This window comes from Natrix helvetica (genome assembly GCF_964273705.1).
Source record: "Natrix helvetica genome assembly, chromosome: 3".
Classification (NCBI taxonomy): domain Eukaryota; kingdom Metazoa; phylum Chordata; class Lepidosauria; order Squamata; family Natricidae; genus Natrix; species Natrix helvetica.
In genome coordinates, this window is record NC_138549.1 from 35984978 (window position 1) to 35999395 (window position 14418).

The following is a 14418-nucleotide window of genomic DNA, read 5'->3' on the forward strand; positions in this document are numbered from 1 at the left end:
GTATACCAGGAATCAAACTTGACTTGAAAGAAACTTTACTTTTTAAAATTTGGCTTCAGTTTTATTGCTTAGTCAAAATGCCTGAGTATGGGCAGCTGTGGATTTTACAGCCTGTAGGGGTATTTTGCAGCCTTGTTTTCAAGCTGTAAGTAGAGATGAAGTTAATAATCTGTTCATTGTGCTGAAACAGACCTTATCTTGATTACTTGTGTTTATCGAGATACACAAGGTCTTCCTGTTGAGGACAGTTAACTCTTGGACAGTTTCCCTGGCAGTTGGCATTCTGTATGGGAAATTTAGCCATTGAAAATGGAAAACATATTTAGCTGTGTTTATCTCTCTCTTGTAAGAGGTAGTATGCAGTCTCTTTAATGGTACCAACATCAGGTTTGACTGCAGTATGTTTATAGGTTTTTTGCTGATCTCGGTTTCCTCTCTCCATTGTGAAGAACTGGAAAGAGTAATTAAATAGGGGGTTTTTTCCCTTGTTTTTTTTCCTTTCCAGGAATCACGTTCTTAACATATCCTGATCAGCTTCAAAGGTTATATTAGCCATGTTCCATGAACGCAGCCATTGTGATTGTTAGATCTTCATGTTACCATATTATAGCAAAGCATGTGTACTCATTACCTTATTACTAACAAATCACACCTTAACAAAATTTGGAAATATGTTCTCTTTCTTATTTCTATATAATTCCATATAAAACAATATAGGAATTATATTATTATTTTTATTTCTACCCACAAAGTTTTTAAATCACTTGCTGAAGTAATAGTCTTTGCTCTTGTGACAATGGATTCATTATTTCAAGATTAAGAAATCAAACAATCTTAATTTATTTACCTGTAAGCATTCCTCCATATTCTTTTTATTTTTAATTTATAGACCACTTTTGCACAACAAAGGAAATTAAACTATCAGTGTAGGCATAATGTGCTGTCTGAACTCAGAACACTCTCAAACTATGCTTACGATAAAATTTCTGAGTTACAGAATTTTACCAGTTTTTACCCAAAATTAGTTGCACATTTTCTTACTGGCCTCTTCCTTTGATCTAGAGATAGGTTTGAAGGATCATTCTGTGATTAATGTTTCTTTTGACTTCCAGATAGAAATTAGAGATTAAGGAATGCCTCCAACTGAAAGCACTGCATTCTTTTTCATGATTTATTTTCAGAAAGAGGAGGGGACAGAGCTTTCCAGGCCATTACATAGTTCTTTATTTTCTGAGTGGTTTTTTAAAAATGCGATATACAATACAATACAATACAATAGTAGTAGAGTTGGAAGGGACCTTGGAGGTCTTCTAGCCCAACCCCCTGCAAAGCAGGAAACCCTATACCGTTTCAGACAGATGGCTATCCAACAACTTCTTAAAGACTTCCAGTGTTGGGGCATTCACAACTTCTGGAGGCAAGCTGTTCCACTGATTAATTGTTCTAACTGTCAGGAAATTTCTCCTTAGTTCTAGGTTGCTTCTCTCTTTGATTAGTTTCCACCCATTGCTTCTTGTTCTACCCTCAGGTGCCTTGGAGAATAGTTTGACTCCCTCTTCTTTGCGGCAACCCCTGAGATATTGGAACACTGCTATCATGTCTCCCCTAGTCCTTCTTTCTCTTAAATATGTTAGCAAAACCATACATAACTGAAATAGAATCTAAGTGAACTGTTTACTGGTGTTATGAGGGCTCTATTTGTATGATTGTCTAGTATTACACGGACAAATTCAAGCAAACATACTAAGTATATATCACTATTCAGGTATTGTTTGTTTAATTAATGTGAACATATGTATGTATGTGTGTACACACACACACACACACACACACACACACACAATTTCCCTGAAAATAAGACCTCCCCGGATAATAAGCCCAATAGGGCTTTCGAGCACATGCGCTAAAATAAGCCATCCCCCCAAAATAAGCCCTCCCTGAAAATATTGCAACACAACAGCAGCCATGAGGTGACCACGCTCACTACCTCCTGCACCTCAAATATAATAAGACCTCCCCGAAAATAAGGGCAAGTGCTTATTTCAGGGGGTCAAAAGAAAATAAGACCCTGTCTTATTTTTGAGGAAACACACACACACACACACACACACACATATACACACAGAGAGAGAGTATATTCTAGATTATTTAAATCTATTTTTAAAGTATTTGCATTGTGATACACTATACAGTATGTGAGGGCTATCTATGTGTGTATCAGACTAAGATACAGAACTTTCAAATGGCAAATGTAAATAAGAGCTCACATATTTAAATGTTTGTAATCACATATCCAAGGCACACACAGATAGATAGATAGATTCCTTGGAGGCAGAAAAAAAAGCAAATGATCAGAACTGTTCATTTTCTGATGTATTTTTTTAATCTGTTTATATTTCTTGTGGTTGTTTTGTTTGTACTTTTTTAACAATTAAAAATATTTAAAGGATGCAAAATTTAATAGCTTATAAAGAGACTCTGAATGATTTTCATATCATTTTGTTACACTTGTGGACAGGCCAGAGATAAACTAGTATTTAAGTTAGCTGAGAGAATGCTAGTTTCTGATTCTTCTCAGAACTGAACCCAAAACAACTTAACTCTTGTGGAATGTTAATCTCCATTTGCTTTAGCTTTAACTTATCAGAAAAAACTTGTGACTGGTGAGTCTGTATGATGCAGGCGAAGTGTGATTGTAGCAAAAATCACAATAAGATCGTCATCTGTAATTAAATAAGAGGATCTGACTTTGATTTCTCTTTATGGAAAAAGAAAGCAAAAGTATACTTGATATAATAAAAATATAACAAGTATACAAAAAAAGGTTGTCTTTGTGGAAAACTTTCTCCCACAAGTGTACTGTCTTGGACTAGGTGCCACAGTTGAGGAGATAAACCATCACTGGGAATGGCTGGAACAAAACCTGCTCCATACCTTGTCTGTGTTTGATAATAAAGAAGATATTGTCAGCTTTGTCAGAGGTAAAATAAAGGTAAGAAAATATTCGCTGTTTTTCCATCATTTGCATTGGTGTTAAGATAAGTAAAAATGTTGCAGGTATTTTTTCTGGATATCTTTAGGAGCCCAAAATTTATAAGAAAAGTTAATACGTGTTGGGATCATGGCTTTATTTTCTTGAAAGTTTTCCTCTACTTGTGTATCATAAAAGAGAAATTTGGTACCATGACTTCAGTGAAATATTTGGCAATGAATAACTGCATGGAACTAGATGTTTGTTTTAGGTTCATCATCTGACTTCCCAACTCCAGTCTTTTTTATTTATGAACAGGTATCATTTATTAGCTAATCTGATGAGCTAGTTAATAAAAGCAATAGCATATCACTGTGTACTGAGTTATTTCATTTTAATTTTGTTTATTTTTTAATAAATTATTTGCAAAGACATTCGAAACATGGAAATATAATTAACTGGTAAGTTGACTTTTGAAAGTGAGTAAATAAAACAGCTAATTTTGCTATAGTTTTGTAGTGCATTTTGATGTATTGTAAAATATTTGAATAAATGTTAACTAAGCCATCAGGAGTTTAAAACACAGAATGGCTTGTACACTAAAAACTGCAGTATTTATTTTTAATTTGTACATTTTTTTAAATCTAGCAACAAGTGTTAGAAGCATTTGTCTGCACATAACTATTAAGCTACACATCTCTAACACATTCATTTTTCATTGATTTAGGCATTAATAGCGGAAGAGACCAGCAGCAAGCTAGCAGAACAGGAAGAGGACCCTGAGAAGTTCAGAGAAGCACTAGTAAAATTTGAGACCAGATTTAACTTCCCTGAAGTAGAAAAATTGATTACGTATTACTCATGTTGCTGCTGGAAAGGGAAAGTTCCTCGCCAAGGATGGCTTTATCTGAGCATTAATCACCTCTGTTTCTATTCCTTCTTTTTGGGCAAGGAATGTAAGTATCAACATCTGATAATGTGGTAAAGCCAGCACACCTTTCAAACCACTGAATAGGTTTGTTAAATAAAGCAAAAGTTAAAGGGAAGCATGTTTGGATAGTGGCAGTCTGGAGTGGAAAGCATGTAACTAACCGGTAGGGCTTTCTGAGTTTCAAATTGCTTTAGAAAAGAGTAATGGAAAGGCATAGACACAAGTGACTGTTAAATGAGAATGAGATTTTGTGGATCTCTTAAATAGCAAATGGTATTTTATACAGAGAGCTGAATTCTATGAATTTTACATACAGTAGACATAAAATGAGAATGGGATTTGACCAACACGTAAAATGGGGAGAGAGAATTCCAGCAAGGAAAATGCATTTCAAGGAAAACCCACTGGAATTCAATCTCTAACTGTACTGAAGACAAAGTGATCTGACTCAAATAGTCAGATAGTTCCTTTTTTAACAGAATAACAGATTTGGAAGGGACATTGGAGGCCTTCTAGTCCAACCCTCTGCTCAAGCAGGAAGCCCTATTCCATTTCAGACAAATGCTTGTCCAATCTCTTCTTAAGAAATTCCAGTGTTGGAACATCAACAACTTCTGATGGCAAATTGTTCCACTAATTAATTGTTCTAACTGTCAGGAAATGTCTCCTTAATTCTAGGTTGCTTCTCTCTTTGATTAGTTTCCATCCATTGCTTCTTGTTCTGCGGTCAAGTGCTTTGGAGAATAGTTTGACTCCCTCTTCTTTGCGGCAACCCCTGAGATATCGGAACACTGCTATCATATCTCCTTAGTCCTTTTCATTAAATTCTACATATCCAATTCCAGCAACCGTTCTTTATATGTTTTGGCCTCCAGCCCCTAATTATCTTTGTTGTTCGTTTCTGCACTGTTTCTAGAGTCTCCACATCTTTTTTACATTGTACACAGACAACCAAAATCAGATGCAGTATTCCAAGTGTGGTTTTATCAAGACATTATAAAGTGATCTTGATTCTATCCCTCTGTTAATGCAGCTTAGAACTGCTTTGTTTTAGGCAGCTGTTGCACACTGCTGGCTCATATTTAAGTGATTGTCCCTAGGACTCCAAGATCCCACTTACAGTTACTATTATTGAGCAATGTACCACATGTCCTGTCCCTTTGTGTTTTGTTTTTCTTGGCTAAATGTAGAACCTTATTTTTTGTCGCCACTAAATTTCATTTTGTTAGATGTTCAAATCTATCCAGAGCCTTCTCTATCTTAAGCCTACTTTCCAGAGTGTTGTCTATTCCTGCCAGCTTGGTATCATCTGCAAATTTGATGTGTTTTCAATTTGATTACTTTTGCACCTCTTCCTTTCATGAATTGCTGAAAACAAGTTAAAACTATATTAAAACTGCACACTCTACTTTGTGACTCTCTTGAAAACATTTTGTGGCTTCAGCAGTTAATCGGCTCAAAGAATGAGAATGCTGTCCACCATTGAGTCAGATCATGTTGCTGGTCAGCAATCCACCCTTTTAAGTAATGTAACAGGTCAACTGTCTGCATTTGTTATAAACAGTCCTGTTCATGTCTAGGGACTATCTTTAAGTCAGATGTTCTTAATCTGGGGACTGTGTCTACCACATCAGTGGCAACCTGTATTAATCTTTATGTATTATTACATATATACCAATGACTGCATCTTGAAGGAGCCGTCTGTTAAAGTACTGAAGTTTGCAGATGATACAACAGCTATTGGTCTCATTCGAGACAATGATGAGTCTGCATCAGTGGTGGGTTTTAAATTTATTTATTTATTTATTTATTTATTTTATTGAACTTATTAGTCGCCCCCTCTCCCCACAGGGACTCGGGGCGACGTACAGAGCAATAATCAAGATAGCACCATAAAATCGTGCAGAGGAGGTAAAAATAAGTCCATAAATAAGCATACTTACAAAGTTTAAAACCCCAAAAATATTAAAAACAAAATTTCCCATTGTAAAATGACCTGGGGTGGCAAGATAGTAACGTTATGCCAGGCCGGCTTGACAAAACAGGTAGGTCTTCAGCTTCATACGGAAGGAGCGAAGATCGGTTGTTGTCCGGATGTCTGGGGGGAGGTCATTCCAAAGGGTAGGGCCCACCACAGAGAAGGCCCTACTCCTGGGCACCGTCCCCAGGCACTCTCTAGTTTTAGAACCTCTTCTGTAGGTGTGGCCTGCTTTGTGGGAGTGGCTTGCCAGCCATTTGACCGGGTGAGAGTGGCTTGGCAGTCGTGTGACTGGGTGGGCATGGCCAACTTGTGAAATGTGGTGAAACTCACTTAACAACGCTCTTGCTTAGCAACCAAAATGTTGGCTCAGAAACTCTGGTATTTGAAGCATGCAAGTCTTAAAGCTGTCAAATTACAAGACCCTTGCACCCCTAACCCTTTAGAAAAAAAAAACCCAGGGGTGTTCAAACTTGACAGCTTTAAGACTTGTGGACTTCAACTCCCAGAATTCCTCCTCTCGCTCTTCATCTTGATGATATGCGTACGGGCAGAGGGAGGGAGCTGGAACCGGTTCTAAATGGCACTGTAGATTTCTGGAATCTCTTCTATAGAAGAGGTTAGAACTGGCAGGAACCCACCCCTGGTCTGCATATAGATAAGAGGTAGATCAACTGGCCCTGTGGTGCAGCCAGAACATTCTGGAGCTGAACACTCTTAAAACTGTAGAGATGATAGTAGATTTTAGAAGAAACTCTCCTACGACCACTTACAATATTAGGTAACAAAGTATCAACAGTAGAGACCTTCAAGTTTCTAGGTTCTATTATCTAAGATACCTATTATCAGTAAGGTGTTGAAATGATGAACTAACTTTAGAACCATCATTAAAAAGGCACAACAAAGAATATTCTTCCTGCGTCATCTCAGAAAGCTCAGATCACCCAACAATCTGCTGATACAGTTCTCCAGAGGGATTATTGAGTCTGGCATTTGTACCTCAATAACTGTCTGGTTTGGCACAGCAACCAAACAGGACAGATATAGTCTTCAATGGATAGTTAGGACTGCAAAAAAAAAAAAAAAACAATCACTAACCAGCCTGCCTTCCATTGAGGATCTGAATACTGCACAAACCATAAAGCGGGTTGAGAAAATTTCTACAGACTTCTCACACCCTGGACATAATCTATTTCATCATCTCCCTTCAGGATACCACTATAGAGCATTACATGCCAAAACAACTAGAGATAAAGATTTCCCCCTGCAGCTTTATCTCACTTCTCATCACTTCTCATCTTCTCATCTTTCCTACTATCTCCTATTGGTTTTTATGATTTATCAATTGTTTTTAAGTTATGATTAATGATTGTAACTATGATTTATGACCTTATGCTCTATTACTTGCTGTTTATATATACACTGTGAGCTTATGCATTGGAGACACATTCCTTGTGTGTCCGATCATACTTGGCCAATAAAGAATTCTGTTCTATAAAGAATTCTATAAACATTTTTCTATATATTATTTTGCATATATGTATATACATATACAAGCATGTTTACATACACACACAACATTAACATTTTTAACTTTACATTCAGAAATTGCATATTTGTTTTGCCATGTGCCTTGTTTAGAATAACTTTTTTTCTCCAAAGAAATCTTTAGGAAGAAAAGGACAGTTTCATACAGTTTGCAGAGAAACCAGAATGTGCTTAGAGTAGTTTTCTTACATTGCCTATAAGAACAAAGCATAGTGATTAAAATACACTACATAGATTAATGCTTCTTCTGTGTTACAGCGGATGGAGATTTATGTATACTCTTTTCTCCCAAAGAATGATTGTAGTAGGATTCACTTTTAACGAAACATTAAGAGAATATTGGTATTTTTGTGAGACTTTTTGGATTTTGATGATTTTTTTGAACCGATACTTTTGTTACTTTTAATTTCAGTAAAACTTACTATATCCTGGGTTGATATTCAGAAACTGGAAAGAACCTCCAATATATTTATGACTGACATTATCCGTATCACCACTCAAAATAAAGAACGAGATTTCTCGATGTTTCTTAATATTGATGAGGCATTCAGGATAATGGAACAGTTGGCAGATGTAACTCTCCGCAGGTTACTAGATAATGAGGTTTTTGAACTGGATCCAGGTCTGCAGGACCCTACTCAAATCACCAAGAGGTAAAACATAAGCTTGCTTTTATTGTTTATTGGAGAATTTCTCCCACTCAATGCTATTGTAGCATAACCATGTCTAAATAAAAGATCATCTTTTATGAGAAAACAACAAATGAAAGAAAAATAGTTTTTAAATATTTTCTATTATTTTTATACTCACAACTGGTTCTAGACCAGTACAGATACTTTAAAATAGTTGATGTAAATTTTGAATTTCAGCATCAGACTATATTGTTTTTTAAATAGCTCAGTAGTGCTTTTTTCCCTAATTGAATTATTCTTTTGGTGCATTATTAACAAATTTGCTTTAAGAGAGACTGTTCCTTTATAGTGCACTTGCAACATTATTATACATGTTGTGTGCATAGGTAGAAAGTAATTTTAATGGTGAGTAGACTTATATCCTAACTACCTATGTAACAAGATTTGTATAGTTCCCAGTTCCATTTTTTAATTGATTGAACAAGTGAGAGTGGCCATGCCTACATAGAAAAACTATTCCTCACTGTGATTTATATTTTATTCTATCAAATGCTGTTCAGCAAAAATAATACTAAATTACAACTAATCTTGTTTCTTTTCTTTCTATTATTTTGAATCTTAATATATGTTATTGTTTTGATATAAGGATATTTATACAATATTAATTCACCGCCCCGAGTCCCTTCGGGGAGAGGGGGCGGTCTAGAAATAAAATAAAATAAAATAAAAAAATAATTAAAGTTTATTGGCATTTTTAGGGTATTAGCAAAGAGAAAAATATTCTGTCAATATTAGTTAATATTACAAGCATAAAATGATTTGACAGTTTTATCTAAAATTAAATGTTACATAAAGAAAAAGACAACTGCAAATCGAATTGAAGTATGTATAATACAACAAAAGTTTCAATCTTGAATTAATATTTAGTGTTAAAGTTCACATTGTGAAGCTACTTTGTGTGTGTGTGTGTTGTATATATATTAATAAAAGGAAAAATAGATACAAATCACAAATTTAACAGGAATTAAATAACCTCTTTTTTTTGCACTATAAGACACATCCCATCCCAAAAAAAGTGGTTGGAAATGTCTGTGCATCTTGTAGAGTGAATGTTGCCAAAATCCCGCTGAATCCCTGACCCTCACCCTTCAGCCATTTTTGGCCTCCACGCACCCCATTTTTGGCTTCCATGTGCCCCATTTTTGGCTTCTGTGCTTCCTGTTTTCTCCAGTGCGCTGCTTGGAGAGTCCAAGGAAGGGTTAACACAGCCTGTTTGCCCAAGGACTGAGTAGATTTTTCCCTTCTGGTCACGCCTCCTTTGCCTCTCCAGGATCAGTTTTAAAAACTCAGTCCGCCCGATAGGACTAGTTTTGGGGAGCTCTCAGTTTTTGGGTAGATAGGCTGAGTTCCTCAATAGATTTTTTAAAAACAGTTAGTTGTTAGTGTTAGGATTTTTCCCTGAATTTCTTATTTTGTATTTTACTTGTTATCTACGTGTGGATCGTTAATGGTACTTAAAGGCTGAGGCTGCGATCGTGTTCTACAGCTGCTCCTAGTCGCAGCTGGTAGAACGAGCGAGGCCGCTTGTCCGGCATCTGCTGGCAAGCGCAGGGAAGACGGTAATCCCCCGTTCGTCCCTGGCCGCCTTGGGGAAGGGGTTTTACGAAGCCCTTGCTTCCTCAGGCGGTGTCTTTTGCCGATCGGGAGAGCGGCGGCCATTTTGGAAAGTGCTAAATTGGCGCGCTTTTCAGCGCCGGCCAATAGGAGACCCCTGACGTTCTGGGCTGCCTTTTTTGGCGCGCGAAAGAGCGCGGCGGCCATTTTATTGCTGCTTTTTTACCGAACAGCAACAGCAGCTCACAGAGCCTCTCCGCCTCACAGCAGATCGCCGCGGAGGATTGCAAGGGCCTGACTGGGTCTCCAGCAGGCCTAAAGTCCCTCTCAACGTTAGGGGGAGCGGCAAGGAGTGTCCTGGTGTTGAATTCAGCCTCCTAGCAAGATCTGCAGACGCTTTGGAGCCATCTGGCCAGCGTCCATTGCCCTTCCCTCAGCAGCGACCTCTTCTATTCAAGCTAACCACTTCAGATGGCTGATGAAGGTTTGGAGCGAAGGGAGGAGCTGGCAGGGCCATCTGCAAAGTGCAGTAGGCCAGATCTCTCAGGCCAAGGGAGAAAGGGAAATAAGGGCACAGGGGGGAAAGCTTCCCATTCTTCAGCTGGGAGCAAGGCCCCCAAACTCCAAGGGGACAAGGGGCAGGAATCTCTGAGAGAAAAATCTGCTAGGCCCCAGGTTCCCCTGTCTTCTTTGCCATGCGAGGCTGGGCCAGTTCCTTCCCCACCCATTCAGAGGGAGGTAGAGCAGGGAGATGATATGGAGGATAGGTCTCCTTCCTTCTGTGACAGGGACTCGATGTCAGGATCTCCTGCAGCCTCTCTAGGTTACCCAGATTCTCCTAGCTCTTCAGTCAGGGAGGATCTGCCCTCATTCCAGTGTTGTTTCCATGCAGAGGATCATAGGGATCCCTCTAGGGGTGGCAAGGGTCAGGCCTATTCCCGATCCAGGCCTGAGGAGGACAAAGGCCCGGCTATGTCAGCAGAAATGAGGGAGCTCATTACGCAGGCCATTTCCCAGGGAGTGGTGGAGGCCATGAGGCTACAGGAAGGCAAGGGTGGCAAGGCCTCTAGGGCTGTTCGTCCCCCTGGGGAAAAACAGGCCCGAACCCTAGATTCCCCGGGCACTTCTGTCACCACGGAGGTGTCTACGTGGGAGGAAGAGGCCGCTGATGAATTTGCTCTCTCGGAGGATGAGGACATGCCTCCAGACAAACCTTCCTTCACTGGCCTCTTCAAACCATCCTTGTTCAAGGCTATTTTACACAAGGCCAGAGCTTCCACTGAGCTTGGGGCCAAGCCTAAGGACAAGGCAGTTCCCTCTGCATCTCAGGACCTCATGGCAGGGCTGTTCAGCGAAACAACCCCAGACCCTGAACTGGTACCAGTCCCTGACATGTTCATGGAGGTTATCCAACGCCAATGGGCGCAGCCAGGCACCCTGGCCAACCCCAGTGGCGCAGACAAAGTCTTGTACCCCTTAGAGCCAAAGTTGGAGGATGTTTTGAAATTACCAGAGGTGGATGCCCCCGTGGTCTCTCTGACCTCCAACTCAAATCTTCCTGCTGAGCTCTTAGAGGGATTAAAAGCAGAAGATAAGAGATCAGAAAAGGCCTGTCTCAAAACGCACCAGGCGGCCGCCTGGGCAATCAAGACCTCCACCTCTGCCTCATTTTTTACGAGGGCCTCCTTACTGGGGCTGCGCCAACTCAGATCTCAGCCTCCATCTGAAGCGTCTCGATGGCGACATGATCTTAATAAGATCATTACGGCGGTGGAATATTCCGCCGATGCCTCCCTGCATGCAGCGAAGTTTGCTTCCAGAGCGCTAGCGTCTAACGTTACTTCTCGCCGCCTGCTATGGCTCCGGCACTGGCAGGCGGACATGAAGGCGAAATGGAAGCTAGCTTCAGCTCCATTCAAGGGGGGCAATCTCTTTGGGGACTCCCTAGAGAAATTCTTGATCGAGACGAAGGATAAGAGGAAAATCCTTCCGTCCTCCTTCAAGAAAAATGACAAAAAGGGACAAGGTTCATTCAGAAAGCAGGCCTTTCGGGCGCAGGACAGTGCCCAGGCCTCCACTTTGACTTACTCTGCCCAGAGACCATACAACCAGGCTACTGACAGAAACCAGGAGCGAAACAACTATGCTTCCAGGGGCAGACAGTTCAATCAGGGGTCCTTTCGGAAGCCCTTTCGTGGAGGTTCCCACAATTATCAATTTAGACGTGGGAAGTGACCGCCAGGGTTCTCCTCCCATCGGGGGCCGCCTGCAATTCTATGCAGACCGTTGGGAGGAAATAACCTCAGACAGGTGGATTTTAAACACCATAAGGAGGGGACTAACCTTGGAGTTTTTGTCTTTCCCTCCGCGAACCTTTGTTCGCTGTCCCCTAGCCAAGAACCCGGTAAAAAGGTCACTCATGCAGGCAGAAATAGATCATCTTCTGCAAATCAACGCAATAGAGCCAGTTCCCCCGGAACAGGAAGGGAGGGGGTTCTATTCCATTCTCTTCCTGGTTCCCAAAAGCTCAGGGGGGTGGAGGGCCATATTAGATCTGAAGTGCCTGAACAGACATCTGGCCTACAAACGCTTCAAAATGCAGTCCCTTCAGTCGATCCTAAGCTGCATACGACAAGGAGATGTGCTCACCTCCATCGATCTCAAGGAGGCATATCTGCATGTGCCCATTCATCCCTCACACAGGAAGTTCCTGCGGCTGTACTACAACGGGAAGCACTTCCAGTACAGGGCTCTTCCGTTCGGACTTTTGTCTGCACCCAGAACGTTCACGAAACTTCTTGCGGCTGTGGTGGCCCACCTGCGCAAGCTTCCCGTCCGTCTGGAGTGCTATTTGGACGACATCATCATTCACTCGAGAACTCGTCCACAAGCGGTGAGAGATGTAAACATCACAGTTCGCACCTTGCAGGACCACGGTTTTTCTGTAAATGTGGAAAAAAGCAACATGAATCCTGCTACGCACATCCAACACCTGGGCGCCATAATCGACTCTGTTTCATGCCAGGTGTCTCTGTCTCCGGAAAGACTCCGCAACCTCAGGAGCAGAATCCGGTTGTGTCACAGGAACAAGACCTGGCAGATAGTGCAACTATCCCAACTGTTAGGGATCATGATTTCCAGCCTCAACATAGTTCCCTGGGCACGTCTCCACGCAAGGGAGCTACAATGGTTCTTGCTCCCAATGCAAAGAGCAAAGATCAGCAACTCCACCAGGAAAGTCCGTATTCCACCCAAGGTGACACGTTCTCTGAGTTGGTGGCAGTCACGAGCGGTGGAGAAGGGCTGTCTATTCAGGGAGCCCGACAGAATTGTGGTAACGACCGATGCCAGTCTGTACAGTTGGGGAGCGCATTGCGAGGGACAGTTGGCGCAAGGCAGGTGGTCAAGCGCAGAGGCAGCCCAGAGCATCAATTGGCTGGAGCTCAGGGCAGCTCGTCTTGCGCTGAGGAGATTTGCAGGTCAGCTGAAGGGTCACCACGTCCTGCTGCTTACTGACAATGTGGCCACAAAGGCCCATGTGAACCGACAAGGCGGAACCCACTCCAGAGGGCTCATGTCAGAGGAAGAAGCCCTGGGTCGATGGGCGGAGATCCACTTAGCGTCGCTGAGGGCGGATCACATCTCCAGCACCAGCAACGTGAGCGCGGATTGGTTGAGTCGTCAGACCATCGACAACTCGGAGTGGCAACTACATCCGGACTTGTTCGCTCAGGTGGTAAGACGGTTCGGCCTCCCACAGGTCGACTTGTTTGCCACGGTGGCAAACACGCAACTCCAGCGGTTCTTCTCCTGCTACAAGTCAACGCAAGCAGAGGGGACGGATGCCCTGAGGTCCAACTGGCCTTCGGGCCTACTTTATGCGTTTCCGCCCCTCCCTCTGATTCCGCAGGTGATCAACAAGCTGCTAAGGGAGGGGGCGGAGCTCATTCTGGTGGCTCCACATTGGCCCAGGAGATCCTGGTTTGCGGATCTGGTCGATCTGTCTGTGGAGAAACCGTGGAAGATCCCTCCAGACCAGATATCCTTGCGTCGGGGCCATCGACCATCCGGAGCCCCAGTGGTTACAATTAGCCGTTTGGCGCTTGAGGGGCAGCTCCTGAAAGATCAACGCCTCTCAGACAAAGTCATCAAGACCATTCAGGCTTCCAGACGTCCGGCCACAACTCGCATTTATGATGCGACTTGGTCTGCCTTTTCTGCTTGGTATAGGCAACGGGACATTGACAGTGTTGGGGCATCCATCCCACAGTTGTTGGACTTTCTTCAGGAGGGTTTGGACAAGGGCCTGGCTCCGGCTACCCTCCGGCGTCAGGTTGCTGCGTTGTCCACCATCTTGTCTAGACATCAATCTCAGTCCCTGAGTCACCATCCTCAGGTCAAGAGTTTTTTGAAGGGAGCCTCCAACATATGGCCTCAGGTGGTACATAGGTACCCGACCTGGAACTTACCTTTTGTCTTACAGGCATTAACGGCTGCTCCCTTTGAACCTTTGAGGAAAGTTTCTCTACGACATCTGACTCTTAAAACCGCTTTCCTCATAGCAATTACTTCTGCCAGAAGGGTGTCTGAGATTGCTGCCTTCTCGGTCAGGGAGGAGCTGTGCATCATCCATCCAGACTGGGTCATCTTGCGTCTGGACCCAGCCTTCTTACCGAAGGTAAATTCCCACTTTCATAGATCTCAGGAGGTGATTCTCCCGAATTTCTGTCCCAGTCCGCAACAC

General features: G+C 42.1%; 1 protein-coding gene across 5 annotated transcripts in view; it reads left to right on the forward strand.

The window, feature by feature from the left end:
* TBC1D8 (TBC1 domain family member 8) overlaps positions 1 to 14418 on the forward strand; it is a 47767-nt gene that overhangs the window by 12430 nt on the left and 20919 nt on the right. For all 5 annotated transcript variants that reach the window (XM_081946006.1, XM_081946007.1, XM_081946008.1 and 2 more), the window contains 3 exons: positions 2874 to 2992; positions 3699 to 3927; positions 7841 to 8081. In XM_081946006.1, the coding sequence (XP_081802132.1) occupies positions 2874 to 2992; positions 3699 to 3927; positions 7841 to 8081 (589 nt within the window). The remainder of the gene's footprint in view (positions 1 to 2873; positions 2993 to 3698; positions 3928 to 7840; positions 8082 to 14418) is intronic.